Here is a 25,752-nt window from a genome sequence, read left to right as displayed (position 1 = left end):
GATTACGTAGTTACATATAAAGGTAAATTTAGTAAAATTTTCTTTATAAAGTTATAAAAGGTAGAAAAATTTTGAATTCTTCATTCATTCCCTCTTTTTCACTCCCGATTCTAAGTACTTGGCTTTACAATCCATCCCGACATTCTTGCCTTCTTGACTCTTTTTCTTCTTTTTCTTTTTCTTCTTCTTCTTCTTTCTTCTTCAAGATTGCGATTGTGGAAGGCCAGGGGAGGAGAATGGCAGCCCCATCAACTTTCTCCAACTTTCTTCTTCCTATTTTCACTTTTTTCTAATGTCCTCAAATTTGTAGAGATTCTTAGGTCAACAGAAACATGTTCTTTTAGATTATTATAGTTTTTTCTTACTAAACAAACAAGCTCCTTTGTGGGGGCTTTTTGGCATTTTTTTTGCTTCCTTATTGTGGAGTTCTTTGTCGAATATTGATGAACTAAATTTCCACTCACAAACAGTTTCTGTAAATTTTGGTAATGTGATTTTTAAAATGTTTTATGATATTAGTTACCAGATCATCTGTTTTACTGTTTGGTAAATGGGTGAATGATAAACAAAATTGCAATGGATAAACAGAATTGTATTCAAAATTGCTTTTTCAGATTATAAAACGTTTACACCCTCTAACAGTAACAGAGCTGTTGATCTGAAATCGAACAAAATTAGAAGTTTCACTCTCGGTTACAATGAAACGAGAATGAAGAATGGGTAATTTCGTTTAAATATTGCACATGGCAGGCTGGAATCAATAAAGTAGACGACCTTCCCTGGATGGGATATGAGAGTGAGTTAATGGCCGATTTGCTCATGTCATCACTTCTCACACTTGCAGATTGATCTTTGTCTTTCAGCAGAGAAGCTGAGCCACCTGGTATTTGGCTATGGATCAACTCTGATACTAGTCCAAAGCAGGAAAGAAGATGGCGATCGGGGTACTGGTAAAGACCGAAGGAGGCCGTGCATACAGTGGAAGAGTAACCCCATTTCTGGTCATCTCTTGTGTGATGGCGACCATGGGGGGTCTCCTCTTTGGATATGATCTCGGAATTTCAGGTATTCTTACACCACTCTTATTACTTGCATAGTTGCATGGATTGGAAGGGGATAGCCCTGATGGCTCTTCGCTAAGATTCTGAAGTTTTCTCGGAATTGTAAAGGTGGAGTGACATCCATGGAGCCATTCCTAAGGAAGTTCTTCCCGAAGGTTTACAGAAAGATGAAAGCTGACTCCGGTGTTAGCAATTACTGCATATTTGACAGCCAGCTTCTAACTACTTTCACTTCTTCACTTTATGTGGCCGGCCTGGTTACATCCTTTTTTGCATCGGTGATAACGCGCAAATTTGGAAGGAGATGGTCGATGCTCTTGGCCGGAGTCACGTTCCTCGCTGGAGCAGCTCTTGGTGGAGCTGCTGTTAACGTCTACATGCTCATATTGGCTCGTGTTTTACTTGGCATAGGAGTTGGCTTTGCAAATCAAGTAAGATCAAACCTTGGTATTAGATTAATTTTTCTAAGGATTGATTAATCCCAGGTTATCGCAATTTATGATTTTTTTTTTTTTTTTTAAGTTTTCTTACGTTAACTGATGAAATCGGTATTTGTGTAGTCAGTGCCGCTCTATGTTTCAGAGATCTCTCTTCCAAAATACAGAGGAGCGATAACCAGCGGCTTTAATTTATGTACTAGTATTGGAGTTTTCTCTGCAAGCATGCTCAACTATGGTACTCAGAAGATCAGAGCCGGCTACGGTTGGCGAATTTCACTCGCCATGGCCGCTCTGCCGGCCTCCCTTCTCACCCTCAGTGCATTCATTCTTCCGGAAACTCCCAATAGCCTCATCCAAAGGGGAACCGATCACCAGACGGTTCTCACTGCGCTTCAGAAGATTCGGGGAACCACAAATGTTCAAGAAGAACTCGAAGATTTGATCCAAGCTAGCGCGATTTCAAAGACAGTCAAACACCCATTTCGAAATATGGTTCAACGGAGATACAGACCGCAACTCGTTATGGCCATCGCCATTCCTTTCTTCCAACAGGTAACGGGAATAAATGTGATAACCTTTTATGCTCCCCTCTTATTCAGAACGATTGGACAGGGGGAGAGCACTTCTCTGATGTCCGCTGTTGTCACTGGAATGGTCGGCACTGGCGCCACAATCTTATCGATGTTGTTAGTGGATCGATTAGGCCGGAGAGTTCTTTTCGTGATAGGAGGAATTGTGATGTTCATTTCAGAGCTGATGGTAGGAGGCATACTCGCAGCTCAATTGGGCGACCATGGCGGATTAAGTAGAGGTTCAGCGTATTTGGTCTTGGTTTCAGTCTCCATTTATCTTGCAGGATTTGGGTGCTCTTGGGGTCCGTTGGGATGGCTGGTTCCCGCCGAGATCTTCCCGTTAGAAATCAGGTCTGCAGGTCAGAGCATTACAGTGGCTGTGGGCTTTGTCTTCATCTTCGCTGGGGCACAGAGCTTTCTCACCATGCTCTGCCATTTGAAGTCGGGAACCTTTTTCTTCTTTGCCGGATGGCTTGCAGTGATGACTGTATTTGTCTCTCTGTTATTGCCGGAGACTAAAAACATACCAATTGAGCAGATGGAGCGGGTGTGGATGAATCACTGGTTCTGGAAGAGATTCGTTGTTACAGAAGAAGATAAAAATGGGGAAGTGGAGATGGACTAGATTAAGTTTGCCAGATGATTCTCGAATACCAGATTTAAAAACTCATTTACCTAAATAAAGAAATTTTAAATTTATTTCTCAAAATTATGAGATTTCAACATTTAAAACCTAAAATTCCTCTTTTTTCCATTCTCTTTCCTTTTTCCTACTCGACTTCTACGATGCAGAGGTTATCCATCTTCGCAAGGGACAAAGCGAATTACCCCATGTTGACAGTAGCTGTCAAGTTCTAGACTTTCGGCTACGGCGCCGTGATCCAGACACCGGCGATGCACCCAGGAATCTTCTGGGTTACAGGCCTCCCTTTTGTTTAGGTAATTCTTATTGTAAATCGGTATATAAATATGACTTTAAATCAATAAAAGATTGTGGTTAAGTTCAATCAACAAAACGTCTCATATGGTATCAAAACAGCTCATTAATCCTCTTCTATGTATTTGCACTCTTTTGGAAAAAAAAATTCAAGATCTCTTGCTCTTCCTCTCCCGTGTAACATCATTTTTGCAATAGCCACCGGCACTGTCACCGTCATCGATGCCTATAACTTGTTGTTCTTTAGCAACCAGTTTCTCACTACACTAGCTTGCTCAGTGCAATCGAAAAGAAAAAAAAAGAAACAAGCTCTGTCAGAAAGCTTCGAGCACTCTCTATCGCTTAAACTCCTTCCTGCATAACCATGAATGGTTGTGCACCTCTGACGACCCCGACCGAGCGTTCAGAACGGTGTTTTGACATACCACAACAGTCGTCCAGGTTCTAAAGCGCAACCGCCGCTCCTGACTGTATCAACGAGAGGTTGAAGATAAGCACGCGTGTGTAATAGAGCTGCAAATATGAATTTTACAGGTGCGGAAAAAAAAATACCTCTCACGCTCGAAGACTACCAGTTCACTTGATGAAACTCACAATATGATTTTGATGTTTTAGAATACTGAAAATTTTGGGTATTATCTAAGACGACAGTAGAGATTCTTACAATTTTCATATTTGTAATAGCCTCAAAATCTACTCTTACTATTGTGTTTTTTATTTTAATTTATTTAGAAATAGTTCTTGTAATGTTGTAGGTGTTGTAGTAATCTTTTTATTGTTTGATGTAACAGATTTGTTTTTTTCTCATAGAAAATTGGTAGGGTTGGGTTACTATGAAAAATTCGAGCAATATTTCTTCACCCAACTTGTTTTTCAAAGGAGGGTGAGGGGTTTTCCCTCTGGTTTATTTTTACCTAGTCCTAGTTCTCTGAATCAATACTAGTGTTCTTCATTCCACGATAACCCACACAGCTCTAGCAGCTCTTTTAGCCAAGGAAAAAGGTTAATTGAAGAGTGAATACATCCGATGAAGGAGAGTCGTGATGGACTGAGCAACTACAATTAGAGAAGCTGCCCATCTTTTCTTCCTCGCGCTGGCGATTGGTCAATCAAGGCTGCTCTTCTCGTCTCTTTCAGCCTTCCACCATTGCAAGACTCCAAAACCGTGACCATCGAACTCTGTCTCTCTCATTGACTACTAGTCCTTCATAAAACGATTCTGCAGCGCCTGTTCACGAGCTTTAAAATTCATTCTCAAACTGATACTGTGACCCCCCTCTCCCAAGCTTCAGAAAGATGGCAGTCGGTTTTGCAGTGAAGAGCAGAGGAGAACATTATAATGGAAGAATGACCTCGTTTGTCATCCTCTCCTGTATGACGGCAGCCATGGGAGGAGTCATTTTTGGCTATGACATTGGAATTTCAGGTTATCCTTACATCTACGACCTCCTTGTTTATTCCTTCCATTGGTAAATAATAACTAGAGTATCTCGAGCTTTTACCATGTCAATATAATCTGAAGATCTCTTGAGTCTCTGTTAGAGATGGGTATTGGTTTTCATTTCTTTGACTAGATTACAAACTGTTTTAGCTGATTTTTGAGAAAATATGAAGGTGGAGTGACTTCCATGGAACCATTCTTGACGAAGTTCTTTCCCGAGGTGTACAAGAAGATGAAAGAGGATTCGAGTGTTAGCAATTACTGTAAATTTGACAGTCAGCTCCTCACTTCCTTCACTTCTTCTATGTACCTGGCTGGCATGGTTGCTTCCTTCTTCGCGTCAACTGTTACGAGTGCCTTTGGCCGGAAACCATCGATAGTCATGGGCGGGGTCGCCTTCCTCGCCGGGACCACCCTGGGTGCCGCTGCTCTCAACATCTACATGCTCATCATCGGCAGAGTTCTGCTCGGAATAGGAGTTGGCTTCGCAAATCAAGTAAGAGAAAACAAACAATCCTACCCTCTTCATCGATTTCTGACGTTAGTGAGGTTTATGAATCAGGAAAAAAAGTAACCGTTGCGTCTAGAAACAAATAAAAAATAATCAAAGAAATTTGAGATTAGACGACGAAGGATAGCAAAGAAAGACAATAACAATGATTGCTCGATTTTTCTGCATCTGGACCCAGATCTTGGGGGGAACTTGACGCCATGAGATCACAACAAGCGCTACAAGCCATAGGCAACTTGGCAATTTTCGTCAATGACAAAACTACATAACGTCTCGTACTATATCAACCTCTGGTTCTAATGAGGTTGATCAGGAAGCCAGTTTCATAAGGGTAGATTGATATTTTCATAACACTATTTGATAAATACGCCTAGATGCTTTCTTCTTGATCGAGTAGTGAAATATAACATCTACAGGGAATCATATTTATAATGAGATGAGATTTGAAAAAACGAAAAAATGAGAGCTCGATGAAAGTTGTTTGTGCTATGTAGATTTGAAAAAACTACAAAGAGTGTTAATCAAATTGAAAAATCAAGTCTTCCCTCTCCCGAATTTACTGAAACAAATTTAACCAACCGGATGTCTTTGTTTTGTTAGTCAGTTCCGTTGTATCTATCAGAGATGGCTCCTCCCAAGCACAGAGGAGCAGTCAACAATGGCTTCCAGCTCAGTATCTGCATTGGGGCCCTCTCAGCAAACCTCATAAACTACTTCACGGAGAAGATCCGTGCTGGCTACGGATGGCGAATTTCACTAGCCATGGCCGCAGTTCCCGCGTCTCTCCTAACAATTGGTGCTCTCTTCCTTCCCGAGACTCCCAACAGCCTCATCCAACAGGAAGGTAATCACGACAAAGCACTGAAAATGCTGCAGAAGGTTCGAGGCACTGAAGACGTTCAAGCAGAGCTGGAAGATCTGGTAAAAGCTAGTGCAGTCGCCAAATCCGTTAAACACCCGTTCCGCAATATAATCCGTAGAAGATACAGACCCCAGTTGGTAATGGCGATCGCCATCCCTTTCTTCCAACAGGTGACAGGCATAAACGTGATTGCTTTCTACGCCCCATTATTGTTCAGAACGATAGGTCTAGGGGAGAGCACTTCGCTGATGTCCACCGTAGTGACTGTAGTAGTGGCCACAAGTTCGACATTCGTATCGATGCTGGTGGTGGATCGATTAGGCCGGAGAACTCTGTTCATGGTCGGAGGAATTCAAATGCTTATTTCACAGCTCGCAATAGGAGGAATAATGGCAGGCCAACTTGGAGACTACGGCGGGTTAAGCGAGAGTTATGCGTATTTACTTCTCATATTGATCTCAATTTACGTTGCAGGTTTTGGGTGGTCTTGGGGCCCATTGGGGTGGCTAGTTCCCAGCGAGATCTTCCCAATGGAAATCAGGTCTGCTGGGCAGAGTATTACGGTGGCCGTGTGCTTTGCGTTCACTTTCGTTGTGGCTCAGACGTTTCTATCGATGCTTTGCCATTTCAAATGGGCAATTTTCTTGTTTTTTGGTGGGTGGGTTGCAGTGATGACGGGATTCGTTTATCTGTTATTGCCGGAGACAAAGAACACACCGATCGAACAGATGGATCGAATGTGGAAGGAGCACTGGTTCTGGAAACGGATGATAATTGCTACAGAGAAAGAGGGAAACGGGGAAGCGGAGGAGGAAGCATGAGTGGCGGGTGGAGAAGACACGAGACAGAAATGTTGAGAGAGAGAGAGATCGGAAAGAAAAACTCTTATTAGAGAAGAGAAAGAAAAGCTTAAGAACTGATGTGAAACACTGGAGGGGGATCACCGCTTCGTCAGAGTGAAGGACTGAATCTATGAATTGGAATGAACGGAGCATCAAAGGGGAGATAGATTTGGAGACTTACGATTTATATATTTCTCAAAGATTATTGAATTACTCTTACATTACACGGACGATTTGATGATGGTACAGAAAAAGCCTGATAACTTTCTATATCATATAAGTAAATGATATCCTAAAATTCCATATATCTATTTATGGCTTCACAATCAACACATTTTTACCACCAGAATTGTTAATCAGCTCTATTAGCCCTTTTACCCAGAGAAGTATTAATTGAAGAGTGAAGAGAGCATAATTGGGAGATTCTTGATGGACTTCATGAGCATCTACAGATACAGGAGCTGATTTCACTTTCCATAGTGTAGTTAACTAAGAAAATTCCAAGGAGATGCTGTTCTGCCCATGTTTTCTTCCTCACTGTCGATTAGTCAATCCAGGCTGCTTCTCTTGTCTTCTTTCAGCCTTCTAGCGTTGAAAGACACCAAAACCATGACCATCGAACTCTTGTCTCACTCATTGACTATTATTCCGTCAGAAATGATTCTGTAGCGACTGTTCACCAGCTTTAAAATTCATTTTTATACTGATCCTCGTCTTGCCTTCGACTCTGTGCTTCCCGAGCTTCAGAAACATGGCAGTTGGTTTTGCAGTACAGAGCGGAGGAGTCCAGTACAATGGAAGAATGACTCCCTTTGTGATCCTCTCCTGTATGGCGGCAGCCATGGGAGGAGTCATCTTTGGTTATGACATTGGAATTTCAGGTTATCGATCCTTACCTCAAACACTCCATTCTTTCTGAAAATTTCTGGGTATTAATTTTTCCATTTCTGGCTATGACTACAAGCTGTTTAGCTGATTTTTAGTACTTATATGAAGGTGGGGTGACTTCCATGGAACCATTCCTGAGGAAGTTCTTTCCGGAGGTGTACAAGAAGATGAAGGAGGATTCCAGTATCAGCAATTACTGCAAATTTGACAGTCAGCTCCTGACTTCCTTTACTTCTTCACTCTACATAGCCGGCTTGGTTGCTTCCTTCTTTGCTTCAACAGTTACACGAGCCTTTGGCCGGAAACCATCCATCGTCACGGGCGGGGTCGCCTTCCTCGCCGGGACGGCCCTGGGTGCCGCTGCTCTCAACATCTACATGCTCATCATCGGCAGACTTCTGCTCGGCATAGGAGTTGGCTTCGCAAATCAAGTAAGAGAAAACATTCAAACCTAGTTCTTTCTGAACGATCTGATGTAAGTGTGACTTAGATATCAGGATCATCGTCACTCACGGTACCAAACTTCTGGATGGAAGAACGGGAAAAGAAAAAAAAAACAAAAAAACAAAATGAAAAGCAAGATTGCTGGGCTATTTCTGCATCTGGACCCAGATCTTGGGGGGTGCTTGGCGCCATGTGATCACAACACGCACTAAAATCCAAAGACAGAAGTCAGGCAATTGGCCAACTTCTCCTTCCTCGCATCCTCGCCCTTAGTTAATTATCGATGAGAGAGGGGGAAGAGAGAAGAGATCAACTAGAGAAGGAGCAAGAGAGCATCTAGTATTTTGTATATATAGACCAATTTAGGAAAACATTTTTTTTACAAATTCCATTCATTAAATTGATCAGATACATTTGCTTCTTTTAGTCAGTCCCATTGTATCTGTCAGAGATGTCTCCTCCCAAGTACAGAGGAGCGTTCAACAATGGCTTCCAGTTCAGTATTGGCATTGGAGCCCTCTCAGCAAACCTCATAAACTACGGCACGGAGAAGATTCCAGCTGGCTATGGATGGCGAATTTCACTAGCCATGGCCGCTGTTCCTGCGTCTCTCCTGACCCTTGGTGCTCTGTTCCTCCCTGAGACTCCCAACAGCCTCATCCAACAAGACGATAATCACCACAAAGCATTGAAAATGCTGCAGAAGGTCCGAGGCACTGAAGACGTCCAGGCAGAGCTGGAAGATCTGATAAAAGCCAATGCGGTCGCAAAAACCGTCAAACACCCGTTCCGCAATATATTCAGAAGGACGTACAGACCGCAGTTGGTAATGGCGATCGCCATTCCTTTCTTCCAACAGGTGACGGGCATAAATGTGATAGCTTTCTATGCCCCACTCTTGTTCAGGACGATCGGTCTGGGGGAGAGCGCCTCGCTCATGTCCGCAGTTGTGACCGGACTAGTGGGAACCGGTTCCACATTCGTATCGATGCTGTTGGTGGACCGATTAGGCCGGAGGACTCTGTTCATGGTCGGAGGAATTCAGATGTTTGTTTCACAGCTCGCAATAGGAGCAATAATGGCAGCTCAGCTGGGAGATTACGGCGGGTTAAGCACGGGCTATGCGTACCTGGTTCTCATATTAATCTCCATTTACGTTGCAGGTTTTGGATGGTCTTGGGGTCCGTTGGGGTGGTTGGTTCCCAGCGAGATCTTCCAACTGGAAATCAGGTCTGCCGGGCAGGGTATTACAGTGGCCGTGAGTTTTGTGTTCACTTTCGTGGTGGCTCAGACGTTTCTATCGATGCTCTGCCATCTCAAGTGGGGAATTTTTCTGTTCTTTGGTGGGTGGGTTGCAATAATGACGGGATTCGTTTATCTTTTATTACCGGAGACACGGAATATACCTATTGAACTGATGGATCGAGTGTGGATGGAGCACTGGTTCTGGAAGTCGATTATAATTGCTACGGAGAAGGAGATTAAAGGGCGTTCGCCGTGTCTATGCAGATGGGAGGGGGCTGAAGTTTAAATGAGAAAGGTTGAAAGATGGGACTTCTCTCCTTGAGGTATTGGTCAAAGGAGAAGATTCTTTGAATTAAATGTTAATGAAAGTTGGAGCAACCGACGGGATGTTATAACGCTTTAATCAATGGATTTAGATGGGCAGATGTTGGCCGTTTAAGTTTTGCATTCATGCCCAAATCCAACGAGTCTCGATTGTATTGATTCAAGCGGATTCACTCCCTACAACGCCAAGATCTCTCACCTGAAAACCAGACCCAAGAAGTATGTTAAAGGTGACAACATAAATAAATAAATAAATAAATCAGTATTTTGATTATAAAGGTTTATCCCAACTAGGGCCTCCAAAGTCATCTACTTGAATGACCTTATCCGATAGGGTAAGGCCAGCTCAATATTAACAAAAGAAATGACGCTGGTTCACTTTGATTGAGCCACACAGTACACTTACTGATGCAAGAAAACAGAGCCACCCGCAGAAAGAGATAAGACTCATCCAGTATGACATTCAAAAAAGAATGATTCCCTACCTCAGTGATAAGTCCCTATTCTGCCACTTTTAAGGACGAAAGGACGTGCCACAGGGTACACAAATACAGTGAGGTACCTGTTGTTTAACTATTTGTAACATTTTCATCTCCATCCAGAATGAACAGCTTTCACAAGATTCAGATGAAATTTAGACTGCTGCAGTATAGACTGAAAGATTTAAGAGGATTAAACAAGATAAATAGATAAATGACAACCTGCCGACCTGATTTTTCCAATTTTGGGCAAAGAAATGGCACTTGTCAGATCTAACGTAGAATATCTTGACTCCTAAAGAAAGAGCTACAAGGAAATGAATGTGGTTATCATGTCACAAAAGGAACCATAAGTAAGTTGGTGTCATTCCCATGAACCAGGTGCTGTAAAGAAATTCCTTACATAAAAAATGTTTACTGATTCATACGAAACATGATTGCAGTTTATTCATCACATATTAACAGGAATTCTGCAGACTTTGATCAATACTAGTCTAATCTTGGAAGTTCCAAGTACCCACTTCCCACATCAATCATGCCCATTAGACTGCGTGGATTGGGCTATTAGAATTCATACTGGAACTGCCTGAGGCAGGGTTGTTGGCATGGAACGCTGACTGTCTGGTTGAGCCTTCAAGCAATTTCAGTGAAAGTGATGACGGTGCCATATGACCTGGTTCCACCCCATCAAGTGGTTCTCTTAAACTTAGCTTTGACATGCCCACCAACTCATCAACATTGATCGGAGTCTTCGAGTGTACAGCTGTTGGCTTTACGACTTCATGGGTACCTCTCTCCATTGGCTCAGCAGAGTAACCCGGCCAGAAAGGGAATGAAAACGGAAAGAAGGGTGAGAAATAAGCAGGAAATATTACTGGATAGCTGCACTGTGAACTATCTGCTTTTGGAAGGGCAGTTTCTCCTTCATTAGAAGGAGTTGAATCCATTGACTCACATTCTTCGTCAATAGCTGCAGGGGGTGGAGGAGGAGGTAAAGGATTGTTGCTCTGCATTTCAGATTGCTGATGGTTGACAGGAAATAAATCTTGTGAGACCATCTGTGGAGTGTCTGAAGGCTGAGATAACAGAAACTATCATAAGCATTGGCATAGATAAGAGAGAGAGAAAGAGATAGAGAGAGAGAGAGAAAGTAACCTCATCTGCGATGATGTCAAAGAGGCTGGATCGTCTCTTTCTTCGGCTGACATTGGTCTGGCGAATAAAATATTTCTGGGCATGACTAGCTACCTGGGTTGGTGTCCTTGACACTACAAAATTACGTGCTATCCCTCGCCAATCACCTTTGCCCAGCTTCTGCAATCCAAGGAGAAACATGCGATGTTCCTCTTCAGTCCACGGCACGCCTGATAATTAACACCATCTCATGTCAATCTACAGCAGACGAAAGAAGAAGGAAAATCTTGAAGTGTTTCTAAAAGAACCACAAAACAGCTCTGTTGAAGCCTTTGATTACAATTAATTTCATTCTTTGTATGTCGACACCCATTTCCTAGCCTCAAAGATAAGACTAAAAGCCTTGATCACATGTTATCCAATATAAATCCGACTGCAGTTCTCAACCAGCAGGGAAGTAACAGATCGTGAATAAAGCATTTGTAAGTATAATTGAGATGGAAATTCTAAGTACATGAGACAGACAAGTGAAAGCCATTGACAATGAGTTTCACGCAACTTTTGTCAGTGATCTTATAAACAAACTTGAGACTTGCATTCAACATTGTTCATCGAGTCAAAGCAAATTGTATGAATTTCAGGAACATATAGTTTTTCCTTTTCCCCTTATTATCTGCCAAAAAGCGTGCATACATATCTCTCAATGGAGGCAAGAGGTATGTCACACATCACAGGTCACAGAGGTACATAGTTGAAAACCTTCAGAATGAGTTAATGCACGAATAAATACAGTTCACCAAATGAAACACAAAGGAGAGAATTCATCCGCAGTGCATTGATTTTGTAGTGAGAGGTATCACTAACAACTTTTGAAATTTTACCTCTTATGAGGAGCATCACTATTATGCTGAGACATGGATGCACTTAGTGCACTTGAGCTAGAATTCAAGATCGAGGTATGCAAAAAATTCTTCTTCGACTGAGAGCAACATGCAATAATTTTAATGGAAGTAACACATTTAGTAGGTCCAAAGCCACCTTGAACACATTATATATATTTTGACCAAACACCACCATGAATGTTCCTAGAAGGTGGCAGCATTGTAGCCGTCTTTACCATTATAGGTAGTTTCAGCATAACTTCTGGGAAGCAAAACGGAAGATATCACTAATAATAAGCATCAAGGGACCTCAATCCTCTAATAATCAATCCCAAAGATTTTTAAGTTGATGTTAAACCATACCTAAAAGTTTGTTCTGTATCTGGATCCGGTTCTAGGTGTAACATGGTTCTTATTGACTATAGACCTATGAATTTAGTAACTTCAATCCTTAAATAGTCAGTTCTAAAGAGTTTAAAATCAGTTAAAGAAGATTAGTCAATGTCGCGATTGGTTCAAGATGAAAAATAGTTCTAATTCTCTCTACATAAAAAAAAAGGCTATGAACTACGAACCCCAAACAACCAATCCATAAGGGCATCTTTTCAGAAATTTTCCTCCAAGCACAAACCCAACTGTCAGACTCCTCCGAATCAAACTGAAACAACCTAACAAATGAAAGGAAAGAAATAACGCAACTCCCCTCCGCATCAAATAAGGCCTAAAACAACAAAAAAATAAAAAAAAAACCCAAACTCAACAAAAGACGTCCGCCGTCTTAACTTGAAACCATACCGGGAAAAGCGAGTCTTACCTTTCTTGCGCTCACGGCAGCTCGAAGAAGACCCTTGCACGAAATCCTCCGACGCATACCCGTCCGTCTGACCACCTCCCTCTGCCGCAAGATCCGGAGATCCTGGATTATTTCCATTGTTACCACTGGAGCCGGCATAGTGCGAAAGATTCCCCATACTCGCACTCTTCCGTATCGATCCATCCGTCAGCCTAACTCCAAACAGCTTAACCCCCCTGTTCGGACACGTCCTCGAATTGTGGCCATTATGGCTGCAATGCGAGCACCGCCGAGTCATTTCGTCCTCCCAGGTCCGGACCAGTCCGATCACGATCGAACGGATCCGAAACTCCCGCGTGAAACGCTCATACACCCAGAGCACCGAGCCGGATCACTACGGTTTGAGAGGAAGATTTATGAGAAGGAATAAAGGGATCGTAAGAGAGAAAGAGAGGGAATGAGGAGAAGAGTTTGGGATTTCGCAGGGGGAAAGAGAGAAGGAAAGCCAGGGGTTGAACGAGCGAATGAGATGACGAATTGAATAGGTTATAGATAAAGCGGTCGGTGAGATGAGGGTCTCCGAAGACCCGCCACGTCAGATAGCCTACGTGGCGCGACGGTATGTACGTGTATAGGAAAGAATAGTCGGATCGTATGTACCTGACGGGATTAAAAAGCTTATCTCGAGAAAACCATCCGATTCCGCCGGCGAATGTCACGAGTCAGACTTCAACCATTTTCGTGGATCTGCTTTGCAAACGTGGCCCCACACTGTTTCGACACGTTTCACATCTCCGCGTTTCCAAGATTAAGAGGTGACCCACCAAGGCTTAAGATCGATGGACGCGATTGGTGATATCGTCGAAGGAAGACAACACGAAGACAAGCGACATTAAATACTTTTTCTTTTTGGCGAATCTAGTGAAATCCATGTGTTGTGGTGGGGCCCACGGAGGAATGAGAGAACTAGATTAGATTAAGCTAAATGCGTTTTTGAGGATCTGATTACATGTACGGAAGTTAGCGCGGGGAAGAAGAGACCTCAGAAAATTGTCCTCCCGGTGTCCGCCAGAAAAGTCAGACCCACGTCTGTGCGCCACATCTCCCGGGCCCGGGACCGAAAGCGGGCTTCCCAAAGTTTTCGGAACTCCCGCCGGATCATGTGACGAACCAACTTATCCGGATTTTTTTTTCTATAGATAATAGTTAATTACCTACTTGGTGAATATTGTATAAATATCACTCTTAATCAATCGTAAAACTGCTTCTACTCAATATCAAACACAAATCATTTAACAATTAAGAAATTTGCTCTAAACCCATTACAGAATTACAGATCTTGGGCTTAAGTACAGAGTCTGCTTGTATTACAGCATTTAGTAGCATAGACGAGTGTGCCTCACCATGTCAGATATCCTTGAGCTTTATATCATCGCACAGAAAGCTCTCCAGAAGAACCTGTGAAGGGCCTGGGGACTGGGGACCAGTTGATGATCATTCTTTTGCATAAGTGACCCTCAAACGTTCATGCAGGTAATCACCAGCGCGGATAGGAGGAAACCTGTGTGAGAATTACTTCTTAACAGATAAAGAAAATGCAGGGGAAAAGTTAGGTTGAGAAGATCTTACGTTCAAGGCATAGGGATGTACCTTGGAGGTGATGTTTCACTGCAACAATTTTCTAGACATTCAACCACACAATCCGGTTTTGGGTCCACAAAGAATGCCACAGAATAGCGGTTTTGTCCCACAAGCATGACCCTATGCAGTGTTGACCTGCAAAAGCACAACTTTGGCTCTTATCAAAAGGTTGAAGAAACAATGAGAGTTGCTATATCATGATTCTCTTTTTTCTCATTTTCTTTCCGAGGTATGCGATTTCGTTAGTGGAATTCACAAGTCGTAACCGTAATGGAAACCATGCAAAATAATCTTCATGAAAAACTGGGAGTGATATAATTACCGAAACAAGCAGTTAGTCCACCTCTCCATAAGATCACCGATATTGACAATGAAAGCACTGCAGAGACACTTGCAGCCATGAGTATGGAAGGAAACAGCACAACCAGAGAGGCAAGGACAAACCAGGAACCACCTGTTACTCATGACTCTGTATGCATGCATATGCAATGAAGCTAAAACTTCATTTTCAGATGAGCCTATTGCTGAGCCAGTTTCAAATCTACATGTCAACTATGTTTATAGATTGAATTTTCTTGAAATTTTCTCTCTGTGCTTTGGTAACAAACGAAAGCTCACCCGTTGACATGAGGTACATCCTCCCAGACTCTCGGTCGTTTATCTTTTTCCCTGCAGATCTGAAAACACGAAAAATGGAAAAATCCTTACTAAGGTATTACGATCTTGAATAATATCAGAAATTACTATCCACAGAAGTTCATTTAACATGCCTGAAGACCAGGGACCCCATCAGTAACCAGAAGTGTGATCATTCCGTAATCTGAATGAGCAGATGCACCATATGTTTCACTCTCTGAAGCACTGAGTTCACCTAAAAATGAAAATGTAACTGGAACTCGTATCTACCTCTTGATTAAGCAGAAAACACAAAAAGAGAGTACAAGGAAAGAATTTCTGAGGTAAAACATGAAAAATATTGCCATTATACCTGGATAGTGTATAAGACGAAGAGTCGCTGAAGGTGGATATGCTCCTACTTTCTCAAAAAAGTCTTCATCCAAATTCAGTGCCAATGCAATCAGAGAGAGTAAATTTTGAGACGCAGTCCTGAAAAGAAGGAAATGGAAAGAAAAAGCACCTGCCATTACCCTCATATGTGGATTTAGACACAGTTGAAAGTTAAGGGTGACTACATAATGTTTCAATATGATTGCACTTCAACAGGTAAATGAAGATTTACCTTCCAAAGATAATGTCATATAGCATCTATCTCTCCCTATCACCATTTCACACTTTAATTTCGACGTATTTCTCTATATGATGAAGAGAAATATATCAAAAAGATAATAGTATAGTTTATTCTATTCATATTGGTTTTTCAACTCAAGACCTCCGACGCTATCCTCTGTTTTATACTTTTAGACATACTCCTCATTTCAACAGCATTGGCAAAACATGGCCTTATCTCCACATTAAGAGTTAAACCAGTTTGACAGATTTCCATGACTTTTGTCAAACACAACCAACAATTAAAAAAACAAAGTGAGAAAAAATAAAGAAAGAAAGAAAGAAACGGCAGATTTTAGAAAACATTTTTTGCCTCAATGCTCTTCTCTTTTTCTTATTTTTCTCTTAAAATTAAATATCATGTTACTCCTGAAATTACCTTGGACCTACAAGCCAAACAAATATGAAGGGATGTTAATACTAACTGTAATTTTTCACGATATGTTTCCATTGTTGCTCTCCAGGATGGTAGGACGTCTGAAATGTCCTAACCAATTGAAACCTTTGGTCAGATAACCACAAAATTGAGAATACTTATCCAAGTACTCGAAACTAATGAAACATTGGGATAACAAAAGTGTAAAACACATCCAGAGAAACCTGATAAATTAAAAAAAATAGATTGAAGTACCTTTTGGCGGCCATTGATTTGGGAAATTTTGTGGTGTACTGCCCTCAGGAGGACCAACATAGAAGCTCTCCTTGAAGTCCCCTGAAATTTCAAATGGCATTAGATTTCAGTGATCTTATTTCTGTTGCTAAGAGGCTCAGTAACAAGGTGAAAGCATAACAACAGTAGTACTAAACTTGAAATTTTCCTTAAACAGAGCAAGAAGAGTATCATGGAAACAAATAACTCTGAAGCTTTCATAACTGAATAGAAAACAATCATGCAATTTCCTAGTATTTAGCAGCCAATCGAAAGAGGAGGGAAAAATCACCTAAACTTCTCAGCAGTAAGCCTACAAATACCTATTATTTCTCTTGTAAATTATGAGCTGAGTCCACAAATACAAGACACAGAATTGGAAGGGGAAGATATATAAATATAAAATGAAGGGAAGGAATTTAAGAGAGAAAAGGGAAAACTGAAAAAGGCCTATAAAGATCTTATAAAGAGTCTCACTCAGATGCAACTAAGCTAGATCTTGGATAAAGTAATCGATTAAGACTATTTAAGAGCACTTTCTTGTAAAAGCATAACAGGCTAATCTAAGAAAGCTACACCCAGTGGAAGAGAGAGAACACAGTACAATGATAAAATCAAATAGCAGACCTTTGGATTTTATGGAAGTATCGAGAGTCTCATCATACAAGGCCGTATAGCCTTTGTGCCCCCCATTAAGTGCGAGTTTCATCTTCTCTTGTAGAGGCAGAGAGAAGAACTTCCGACTCTCACCAAAGACACTCTTATTAATGAAGTCACCGTCAACCCCATGATTTATGAGATAGAAGAAACCGTGATCCAAGCACACCTGACATTTTAAATTAACAAAATCATTCATCAGCATGTTCTCAACGGCAGTTAAATGCAACGAGGAAAAGAAAGTTTCTCCACAAGCGCAAAATATAGTCTTTTTTCTTTTTTTCTCTTTCCCTAGCTTTTCCGTTGGAAACGAGAAGCAGAAGGATTCAATAGAACGTACTATAAGAGAAATTCCCTAAGAACGTCAAATTTTAAAAAACTTCTAAAGGGCCTTCTTCAACATCAGTTAGCATATTGTCAGACAGAGACTTAAATTTCCATTTTTGAGAATGGTAAGCCATTCAAACATTAAATTTTGCAAAAAAATTAACAACCCAAATTGAGAACAGAGCAGTGAAGAAAATTTAGTATGTGACGAAGAACGGAATAGAGTAACTGTATGAAAGGCTCCACGGTGGGATAGCTGAATAGAGAGGACTGGAGAATGAGAAACACCTGACGGATGGTGCGTGCTGAGGAAGCACGGTCCGGCGATGATAAGTCGATCTGGGGGAGCTGTAGAGCCTTTTCCGCCATTACTGAGAGCGGCAGAGGTTTGTGTCCATTACTAAGTATTTTAATATTTATTTATTTAAAACCCTGTTAATACCTTTTCCAATAAACACTTAAAAATTATTTCTAACAGAAATACGTTTTCACGGACTATTAATATCTCATATTTCCTAAAATTATTTTTCCCGCTGAAAGTTTTTTAGGTAAATTTTTCTAACTTGGCTAGAAAATCATATATTTTTTTAATAAGTATTTAATAATTAATACAATATTTCATAATAATTTTGTATTTTATATTTTATTTTAATAAAATTTTATTAGATAAATATGGTAATATATAATATTGATTATTAAATTTTATTTATTTCCCTAAAAAATTCATATAATTTTTTAATAAGGCACTAATTGAATTTTATCTGAAATTTTCTAAAAAATGTATATCCTAAAAAAAATATTTTTTAGTTTTTCTTAAGATATAAATTTCCAACTGAAATCCTAAACGTTGTTCATAATATTGTAAAAAAAAATGATTATATCTAAATAAATCTGTTTTGGTCCTGGGTTAAGTACTTGAACTTGACTTTCCGCTACCTACCTTGTTGGTCTTTTGGATAGTATTGGCTAGGTGTTTAACCTTTGGTATCAAAGTTAGCGTTACGTCCCAAATTCGATTCCCAACGGACACGGGTGATCGCGAACCCCAGAATGCAAGGTTTCCTGGTCAGGCTAGGTCCCTCATCGCTATGTGTTAAGCCGCCGTGGTCGTCGGTCATTATGAATGGGTGTAATGTTGTGGTCCTGGGTTTCCGTTACCTACCAGGTTGGTTTTTTTTGTAGTATTGGTTAAGTGCTTAACAAAATCATCGATCAATTGACTATGATTGTCATTTGGATACAAACTAAACTTTTAAAACCCAAATTGACTCGATTCTTCAAAAAAAAAAACATAAAAATATCAGAATTACTGATCTTCCTTTTCACTAGTGTAAGGTATCTCTTCAGCTCATCTTAGTGAATTCAATTCATATGTAACCTAATAAGATAAAAACTCACAATTAAAAGCCAAATATATAGAGTCACCCCTTAGTATTGCAGGATACAGATCCCTCTTACTGAATTCAATTCATATGTAACCTAATAAGATAAAAACTCACAATTAAAAGCCAAATATATAGAGTCACCCCTTAGTATTGCAGGATACAGACCCCTGAGGTTTGTATCAACACAGAAAGCTCTACTCGAGATCCTTTCAAGGGCTTGGAGACCAGCGGCACTTAATGCAACATTAATCATTCTTTTGAACAAGTGACCCTCAAACGTTCCATCACGTAGTCACCACCACGGATAGGAGGAAACCTGTGTGGATGTTCAATAATAGATAAACAAAATGCAATGCAGGAGGAACCATCTTGCCTTTTAAGGAGTAGAGATAATTTTACCTTGGAGGTGATGTTTCACTCCAACAATTTTCTAAACATTCGATCACACAATCTGATTTTGGGTCCACAAAAAATGCAACCTGCAAATTTTGATTCGGATCATTGTCGGAAATCTCAGCCGTCTATAATCGAAAGAACATTAAAGAAGAAAATAATGGAAGTAGAACACACAGAAAAGCGATCTTGTCCAACCGTCATCACCCTATGCAGCGTCGACCTGAATAAAAAAACCATTTCACTCGAGGAAATGGAAGCAATTCAAAATAATCTTATAGAAAAGAACTGGGAGCAATTTGATTACCGAAACAAGCAATTAGTCCATCTCTCCAAAAGATCACCAATATTGACAATGAAAGCACTGCAGAAACATTTCGGGTATGTTTGGAAACCCATGAAAAAGAAAAGAAAAAAAAATGAGAATTTGACCATTATTATTCTCAAAAATAGTTAGTGACTGATCATTATCTCATTTGCACAAAAATGAGAATGTGACCATTATTATTCTCAAAAATAGTTAGTGACTGATCATTATCTCATTTGCACCAACTATTTTTTGAAAAAATAATGATCAAATTCTCGTTTTCTTTTCTTTTCTAGAAGTTCCAAACACACCCTTACAACCATGAGTCTGGAATCAAACAAGAAATTTATGTGAAATAAAGATAAAAGTTCTAAAATTGTGGTCAGTTCATTTTCTTGGGTTTTGTTGCAGTTGTTATGGCAACAAACTAATGCTCACCCATTGACATGAGGAACATCCTCCCAGACTCTTGGGATTTTATCTTTTTCCCTGCAGATCTGGAAAATACCAAAACACAAAAGATCAGAAACTTTACTGCCTATTTGCCTTACAGGAAACAGATCGAAATAGCAAATTCATCTAACATGCCTGAAGGCCAGGGACCCCATCAGAAACTAAAAGTGTGATCATTCCATAATCTGAATGAGCAGACGCACCATATGTTTCTGAAGCACTGAGTTCACCTGAAAATGAATTTTTTAACCGGCTTCTGTATCAACTTCTGGGTTAAAAAATAAACTAAAAATACAAGAAAAGGATCTGTCATTTAACCTGGATAGTGTATAAGACGAAGAAAAGCTGCTGGTGGATAAGCACCCACTTTCTCAAAGAAGTCTTCTTCCAAATTCAGAGACAAGGCAATGAAACAGAGTAATCTTCGAGCTACAGTCCTGAAACAAATATTGAAAGAATGAGAGAAACAGAAAACTTTTAGTACTAACAAGAGATGAGGGATATTAGAACTAACTGTAATCTCTGGTAATATGCTTCCATGGTTGCTCTCCAGGATGGCAGGAGTTCTGAAATTTCGTAGGCCATTAAAACCTTAGGTCAGATAGCTCTAAAACACAAGAAGAAAAACCAGATAACTTAAGAAAACAGATTGAAATACCGTTTGGTGGCCATTGATTTGGGAAATTTTGTGTACTTTCCTCGAGAGAACCAATATAAAAGCTCTCCTTTAAGTCCTCTGCAATTTAAAAATGATATTTAGTTTATGTGATCTTGTATCTGTTGATAAGAGAGAGAGAGATACAACGGCAAAGCAGGCTAATGGAAGAAAACTACGGGCCCTGGAAGACATAGAATAGAATCGAATGCAAGAATCAGATAGCAGACTTTGGGGTTTTATGGAAAGATCGAGAGTCTCATCATACAAGGCCGTATAGCCTCTGTATCCCTCATTACGAAAGAACTTCGTCTTCTCTTGCAAAGGCAGAGAGAAGAACTTCCGACTCTCGTCAAAGACTTTCTTAATGAACTCGCTGTCAACTCCATGATTTACGAGATAGAAGAAACCGTGATCCAAGCACACCTGAAAATTTTGAAATAACAAAAAAATTCATGACCATGTCCACAGCAGCAGTTTACATATTGGCAGGCTTGAAGCTTACATTAGTTTCCATTTTTGAGAAGAATATGCCATTTAAAACGTTGAAATTTGTTAAAACTTCTGAACCCAGATTGAGAAGAGAGTAAGTGCAAGAGAGACCCCGATGGAAAAAAGGAGCCAAGAAGAAGAAACATGAACCTGACGGATGGTGCGAGCTGTGGAGATACGGTCCGGCGACGATAAGTCGATCTTCGGGAGCTTCAGAGCGTTTTCCATCATTATCTTCGTCGTTGCTATGAGTTCAGAGGCTATCGAGTTTGGAATTTTTTAATGATGACCGACAGCCACGTACGGCCTACATGAAATGGACAGCTGTAATTCTATTTCTCAAGTGTTAAGAGATATTTCATAGCTTGAAAAGTAAAAATTGTTTCAAATGACTAGACGGCCTGAAATCTATCTGACTAAAACTTTGTCGAACAGGGTAAGCACTTCCGTTGTAGTCTAGTTGGTTAGGATACTCGGCTCTCACCCGAGAGACCCGGGTTCAAGTCCCGGCAACGGAAACTTTTAACTAATTTTTTAGCAGTCTCTTGTAAAGACTAAACTCATAAATCATCCAAAAATAACGGTCACATCAATCACTACGCACAGTAGCTCTGGCGTAGCCATATTAAAAGACCTGTAATCGGCACCAATAACACACCCTCTCACTGCACCCAGGCAAGAATTCTTTTCCAATCCAGGTGATACAAATTATGTAGTCCGACGAAACGAGAAAACAACATCATAATCATAGTATAGTATTCTTATATAAAGAAATGTGCCATATCCGATCCAAAAGGGTACAAAATGAACGTAAATAACTTCATGAAAGATCTGTACTAAACCATCCTCACTGGCTTGAAATGACACGAAATGAACCAGCACAAGAACAAGAGCCTACAAAGCCTGTATCTCCACGCTAGTCTGCTGTGTTCCGCCATTCTCAGAAGCTGTTGATTCCCTGTTCTCACTGCTCATTTCTTGGAGAGGAGGTGGATTGATGATGGTCATGGGCATGACAACATTGTCTGACAAGCGACCTTTCATCTCACGGTGCTCCTGACAGAGCGCACACCAGTGCATGCAACAATGGACCACACATGGGTCACATGGTGAATTCTGCAAATTAGTAACGGTAATTAAACTCATTAGACGTGCATCATCCAACATATTAGCACAAACATTCATGTCTTACAGTTTACTACAATAGCACAATAACCTGTTTGCCAAGGGATATAAAAAGGATGTCTAATTCCTTTACTGGGATAGTTATACTTAGTAAACTCATGGTAAATGCTCTCTTCTAGGACATGAGAAGTAAATTATCCAAGATTAACAAAATATGGCCTGATAAAAAAGATCACACAAGGCCTGAGCGCATCCTATACCAAAATGAGTAAACAGCCAATAGCAGTATGCACAATAAATGCAATATAGCTAATCCAAAGCTAAGTAAGACAAATTGTCTGAACAGCAGCATTGTCTATGGCTTCATTCAACTTAAAGCAGAACGCTATTTCAAAAGCAATTCCAGATGAAAAATACCAATCAAGGATAAAGTGCTGATCAATATAAAAGAAGAATCATTTGCACGGCCTAGCATGCATGGATGCTTATGTCCATGAAATATGAGTTTCATGTGTGATTAGATAGATATCTGCATGAGACATACATAGAACAGAGAGATCAACCTTGAGATGATATTTCTTCTGTAGTGATTGCCGAAACAGGCCGGTATAGATTCCACACATCCACCAAGCAAACAATAAGCCTTCACCAATCAGAAAAGATGTCCGAGGATCCACACCATGGAAAATTGCAGTTAGAGCTGCAAGAGCTATGGCACCTTCAACACAAACAGCATGACAAATGCAAGGCTTGGTCCAAGGGATGTCTTCCCTCAAGCTTTCAACATTATGACCAAATAGCACACATGGACAGAATAACCCAGTCCAGCCTGAAAAAAATCAACAGAAGTGTTAAGCAATAACGCATTGTACATGATTCGCGCTTGCTAATTATGAGGTTTTTTACTTTCCTAAATGACAATTACCTACACAAGCTAGATCCCTTTTTTTACTTTCCTAAATGACAATTACATACACTAGCCAGATCCCATTTTCCTGGTGAGACTTTAACCCAGACATCACACTTAAAAAAATCTCCAATGTGGTCATTGAGCCAAAAGCCCAAACTAAGCCAATTATGGTGTTTTATAGAAAGCTAATAATTATACAGAGGAGGGAGCTAATAAGTGCATTATCATCTGTATTAAGCACACCAAAGCAATGTAATTCTGTTTTTAAACCAAGGGGGAGCAGAACATGGTATTGTGTCACATCTTCAGAATTGCATGGTTACAGATTTCAACATTACAAATTTCATCAGATCATTTAAAATACCATAAGTTACTTGAGCACCCTCAAGTGGTTAAATACTAATGCAACTTGTCAAATCTTGATCAAAATTTTATCTTTTGAAGGATAAATCTTGGTTATGTTTAAAGGTTGATAAGTTTATACAGATTTCAAGAATAAACTTGTTATGTTCTCGTAATACATGTGAAAAAAGGGGAGGTCTGAATATAGGTTTTGGACTGGATAGATTAGGACTGTGAACTGGGGGTTGTAACAATGATCTCATTGGGAAAGTGAGGTTCCAACTCCAGTCTTTTTCTTAAAATAAAAAAATAAAAAAATAACAAAACTCTGGTTTTTGCAGTACAGTACGTGGCAAATGTTTGAAGAAAAAAATTTACTGGCAAGAATGCTTATAATGATGTGAAAAGATCTCTGCACTGAATCCCAATGAAACTCCAAGAATGTTGAAGCATTCAATATAAGTTTTCGCAAGGAATATTCTATTATCAAGACTGGTCTCTAAATGTAGCTCTTTGGTAGACTCTAGAATCATACTAACAGGAACTAATTGGACTGCTGACACATTAACCAAATAAGGGTCTGCCTGTCAATACTTCATGGGAACCCCTTTTCCCCTTTGATCCTGAGGCCCAAGGCCTGGCCTCACTTTGCTCTTTGTACCTTTTTTCATTTTATCTTTCATAAATAATTCACCATTTGAAAAACAAAAAAAGTACAATAACAATAAGCATCGTCATAATGATCTAGACATCTGAAGACAAGAGGATAATAACTGGAGATGACAGCCAAATCACAAGCAGTACAAACAGAACAAGTACTAGGAAGGATAACAGTAAAATTTAACAAATAATCTACAATTTAAAGAAGTAACAACAACTAATGGTTTTTAGCTGCCAACATGGTGAGTCTACAGTGAAAAAAATCTTACAACTCTCTGAATCTTCGGCACAGCCACATATTCCAGTTGTCCACGCTTCATCTGCAGGCGGTTCATAGCTTTCTGGGAGGGGCTGTCCACATTCCTGACATCTGTGAACAGCCAACTGCCAACCAACACAATCTCTCAGTTACATAACAGGACATTTATTTATCACCAGCCTAAATCAAGAAATGTGCAGTGAAAATAACAGTGATACAGTCAATGAAAAAGTTGAATTAGTAGCCATTTTGCTAAAAGGAAATACCAGAAGTAAATGAACTAATCCATAATCTGAAAAGAAAACTACATCAATCAGAGAAATTCATTTTCCTCTTCGGACCTCATATTACACAATGAAAAGTTAAAATAGAATTTACTTTCATTAAAGGTGAACAAAAAAACTTTAGGTATGAGATGGTGCACAGAGTAATTAGATCACCTAAGGGAAAGATAAGTGAAAAATCATTGAACGTTGACCTATGTTCTAGAGAAATCATGCATTTATGCATTAGATTGAGCGTATGAGAGAGAGAGAGAGAGAGAGAGAGAGAGAGAGAATATTCCATAGGTGAGGTGAATGTCTCTCTCACTCTTGACTAACTCAATTTTGCCCAATTCTCTAGAGAAAGTGAAAACTTCAGCAACTTTCCAAGTACTAAGTAACCATTACAATGCAGGAAAGGTAGGAGAGGGATTCACCTAACTCAAAGAATTTAGTCTCTTTCAAGCCTAAATAAGGGGAAGTGATGATCCCTATAGAAAGACATCTGTTTTTATCTCCAGATAAAGTTTTGAGTGAAATGAGGTAGTGTCATTTTCAATAACAACCTTAGATTAAACAGCAAAATTAAATGATCCTACACTTTCTACTGCACATTTTGTGAAACACCAACACAAAGAAGCAAGTTCCCTAAAGAGAGTCAACGCCCCTAGATCTCACTTATTTCATTTGGTGATTCGCTTATCCCCCACCTTAGAAAAAACACCTCCACAAAAGTCATTCTTAAACTGATAAATTCTTTTGGGAGACATAATATAACATGTTTATTTACAAGAAAATTATAGTGGCATTGACCACGAGTTATGTTACCCAACATAACAAACAAAAAGACTTGTCAGACTGTGAGATAGTTATCCATACCGTCAAATAATTCTTTGCAATCAAATAAGACAAAAAGACAAAAAGACTGTGAGATAGATCTTGGGCTTAAGTACAGAGTCTGCTTGTATTACAGCATTTAGTAGCATAGACGAGTGTGCCTCACCATGTCAGATATCCTTGAGCTTTATATCATCGCACAGAAAGCTCTCCAGAAGAACCTGTGAAGGGCCTGGGAACTGGGGACCAGTTCATG

General features: G+C 40.0%; 7 protein-coding genes and 1 non-coding gene across 9 annotated transcripts; 4 read left to right on the top strand and 4 right to left on the bottom strand.

The window, feature by feature from the left end:
* Window positions 1-1,291: 1,291 nt before the first annotated feature.
* Window positions 1,292-2,714, top strand: LOC137934960 (hexose carrier protein HEX6-like). Its single transcript, XM_068779565.1, has 2 exons — window positions 1,292-1,492; window positions 1,622-2,714. The coding sequence occupies exons 1-2, from the start codon at window positions 1,373-1,375 to the stop codon at window positions 2,696-2,698; spliced, it is 1,197 nt and encodes a 398-aa protein (XP_068635666.1). The 5' UTR covers window positions 1,292-1,372; the 3' UTR covers window positions 2,699-2,714.
* A 1,592-nt stretch (window positions 2,715-4,306) lies between these two features.
* On the top strand, window positions 4,307-6,962 carry LOC137934959 (hexose carrier protein HEX6-like). The gene is made up of 3 exons (XM_068779564.1): window positions 4,307-4,436; window positions 4,625-4,947; window positions 5,563-6,962. Exons 1-3 carry the CDS (start codon window positions 4,307-4,309, stop codon window positions 6,643-6,645), a joined length of 1,536 nt encoding a protein of 511 aa, XP_068635665.1. The 3' UTR covers window positions 6,646-6,962.
* Window positions 6,963-7,397: 435 nt separating this feature from the next.
* Window positions 7,398-9,809, top strand: LOC137934958 (hexose carrier protein HEX6-like). The gene is made up of 3 exons (XM_068779563.1): window positions 7,398-7,547; window positions 7,663-7,985; window positions 8,426-9,809. The coding sequence occupies exons 1-3, from the start codon at window positions 7,418-7,420 to the stop codon at window positions 9,527-9,529; spliced, it is 1,557 nt and encodes a 518-aa protein (XP_068635664.1). The 5' UTR covers window positions 7,398-7,417; the 3' UTR covers window positions 9,530-9,809.
* A 570-nt stretch (window positions 9,810-10,379) lies between these two features.
* Window positions 10,380-13,363, bottom strand: LOC137934963 (transcription factor MYBS3-like). The gene is made up of 3 exons (XM_068779567.1): window positions 12,876-13,363; window positions 11,202-11,410; window positions 10,380-11,122 (listed from the first exon to the last, which is right to left on the bottom strand). The coding sequence occupies exons 1-3, from the start codon at window positions 13,150-13,152 to the stop codon at window positions 10,589-10,591; spliced, it is 1,020 nt and encodes a 339-aa protein (XP_068635668.1). The 5' UTR covers window positions 13,153-13,363; the 3' UTR covers window positions 10,380-10,588.
* Window positions 13,364-14,106: 743 nt separating this feature from the next.
* On the bottom strand, window positions 14,107-17,785 carry LOC137934964 (2-oxoglutarate-Fe(II) type oxidoreductase hxnY-like). Its single transcript, XM_068779568.1, has 10 exons — window positions 17,704-17,785; window positions 17,059-17,257; window positions 16,414-16,494; window positions 16,208-16,259; window positions 15,484-15,602; window positions 15,266-15,366; window positions 15,114-15,172; window positions 14,818-14,874; window positions 14,505-14,630; window positions 14,107-14,415 (listed from the first exon to the last, which is right to left on the bottom strand). Exons 1-10 carry the CDS (start codon window positions 17,782-17,784, stop codon window positions 14,349-14,351), a joined length of 942 nt encoding a protein of 313 aa, XP_068635669.1. The 5' UTR covers window position 17,785; the 3' UTR covers window positions 14,107-14,348.
* A 1,017-nt stretch (window positions 17,786-18,802) lies between these two features.
* On the bottom strand, window positions 18,803-21,365 carry LOC137934965 (2-oxoglutarate-Fe(II) type oxidoreductase hxnY-like). 2 transcript variants are annotated; one of them, XM_068779570.1, is made up of 11 exons: window positions 21,251-21,365; window positions 20,839-21,034; window positions 20,612-20,689; window positions 20,468-20,519; window positions 20,272-20,390; window positions 20,089-20,183; window positions 19,939-19,997; window positions 19,501-19,557; window positions 19,371-19,416; window positions 19,200-19,279; window positions 18,803-19,116 (listed from the first exon to the last, which is right to left on the bottom strand). In XM_068779570.1, the coding sequence occupies exons 1-11, from the start codon at window positions 21,329-21,331 to the stop codon at window positions 19,050-19,052; spliced, it is 930 nt and encodes a 309-aa protein (XP_068635671.1). In that variant the 5' UTR covers window positions 21,332-21,365; the 3' UTR covers window positions 18,803-19,049. The 2 variants fall into 2 exon arrangements, with proteins under 2 accessions (XP_068635671.1, XP_068635672.1); XM_068779571.1 differs by lacking the exons at window positions 18,803-19,116; window positions 19,200-19,279; window positions 19,371-19,416 and having other exon boundaries at window positions 19,497-19,557.
* Window positions 21,366-21,545: 180 nt separating this feature from the next.
* Window positions 21,546-21,618, top strand: TRNAE-CUC (transfer RNA glutamic acid (anticodon CUC)). The gene has a single exon. It is a non-coding gene; the product is annotated as a tRNA-Glu (tRNA).
* A 206-nt stretch (window positions 21,619-21,824) lies between these two features.
* LOC137934968 (cell number regulator 6-like) lies at window positions 21,825-25,752 on the bottom strand. The gene is made up of 4 exons (XM_068779575.1): window positions 25,663-25,752; window positions 24,407-24,521; window positions 22,789-23,054; window positions 21,825-22,216 (listed from the first exon to the last, which is right to left on the bottom strand). The coding sequence occupies exons 1-4, from the start codon at window positions 25,663-25,665 to the stop codon at window positions 21,995-21,997; spliced, it is 606 nt and encodes a 201-aa protein (XP_068635676.1). The 5' UTR covers window positions 25,666-25,752; the 3' UTR covers window positions 21,825-21,994.

This window comes from Aristolochia californica, unplaced genomic scaffold (assembly GCF_029961685.1).
Source record: "Aristolochia californica isolate CCGP_79_NKW_82.1479 unplaced genomic scaffold, dmAriCali1.0.hap1 SCAF_6, whole genome shotgun sequence".
NCBI lineage: Eukaryota > Viridiplantae > Streptophyta > Magnoliopsida > Piperales > Aristolochiaceae > Aristolochia > Aristolochia californica.
This window is presented reverse-complemented; position numbering and strand designations above follow the sequence as displayed.

Bases quoted from the DNA above. Each gene is read 5' to 3' on its own strand.
- LOC137934964 (XM_068779568.1), bottom strand. From the start codon at position 17,784: ATGGCGGAAAAGGCTCTACAGCTCCCCCAGATCGACTTATCATCGCCG. The intron at 17,258-17,703 runs GTGTTTCTCATT...TTAAAATGTCAG, and splicing joins CAGCACGCACCATCCGTCAG to GTGTGCTTGGATCACGGTTT. The intron at 16,260-16,413 runs GTACTTCAATCT...AGGACATTTCAG, and splicing joins AAATCAATGGCCGCCAAAAG to ACGTCCTACCATCCTGGAGA.
- LOC137934963 (XM_068779567.1), bottom strand. From the start codon at position 13,152: ATGACTCGGCGGTGCTCGCATTGCAGCCATAATGGCCACAATTCGAGG. The intron at 11,411-12,875 runs GTAAGACTCGCT...GTTAATTATCAG, and splicing joins CTGCCGTGAGCGCAAGAAAG to GCGTGCCGTGGACTGAAGAG. The intron at 11,123-11,201 runs GTTACTTTCTCT...CTGTTATCTCAG, and splicing joins TTGACATCATCGCAGATGAG to CCTTCAGACACTCCACAGAT.
- LOC137934965 (XM_068779570.1), bottom strand. From the start codon at position 21,331: ATGATGGAAAACGCTCTGAAGCTCCCGAAGATCGACTTATCGTCGCCG. The intron at 19,558-19,938 runs GTGAGCATTAGT...ATGTTTCTGCAG, and splicing joins GATGTTCCTCATGTCAATGG to TGCTTTCATTGTCAATATTG. The intron at 19,417-19,500 runs GTAATCAAATTG...TTTTTTATTCAG, and splicing joins TGGACTAATTGCTTGTTTCG to GTCGACGCTGCATAGGGTGA.
- LOC137934968 (XM_068779575.1), bottom strand. The intron at 23,055-24,406 runs GTAAGATTTTTT...GATTTTTTTCAG, and splicing joins TGCCGAAGATTCAGAGAGTT to GCTGGACTGGGTTATTCTGT. The intron at 22,217-22,788 runs GTTGATCTCTCT...ACTAATTTGCAG, and splicing joins AGAAGAAATATCATCTCAAG to AATTCACCATGTGACCCATG.
- LOC137934959 (XM_068779564.1), top strand. From the start codon at position 4,307: ATGGCAGTCGGTTTTGCAGTGAAGAGCAGAGGAGAACATTATAATGGA. The intron at 4,437-4,624 runs GTTATCCTTACA...GAAAATATGAAG, and splicing joins CTATGACATTGGAATTTCAG to GTGGAGTGACTTCCATGGAA. The intron at 4,948-5,562 runs GTAAGAGAAAAC...TTGTTTTGTTAG, and splicing joins GAGTTGGCTTCGCAAATCAA to TCAGTTCCGTTGTATCTATC.
- LOC137934958 (XM_068779563.1), top strand. From the start codon at position 7,418: ATGGCAGTTGGTTTTGCAGTACAGAGCGGAGGAGTCCAGTACAATGGA. The intron at 7,548-7,662 runs GTTATCGATCCT...ACTTATATGAAG, and splicing joins TTATGACATTGGAATTTCAG to GTGGGGTGACTTCCATGGAA. The intron at 7,986-8,425 runs GTAAGAGAAAAC...TGCTTCTTTTAG, and splicing joins GAGTTGGCTTCGCAAATCAA to TCAGTCCCATTGTATCTGTC.
- LOC137934960 (XM_068779565.1), top strand. From the start codon at position 1,373: ATGCTCTTGGCCGGAGTCACGTTCCTCGCTGGAGCAGCTCTTGGTGGA. The intron at 1,493-1,621 runs GTAAGATCAAAC...GTATTTGTGTAG, and splicing joins GAGTTGGCTTTGCAAATCAA to TCAGTGCCGCTCTATGTTTC.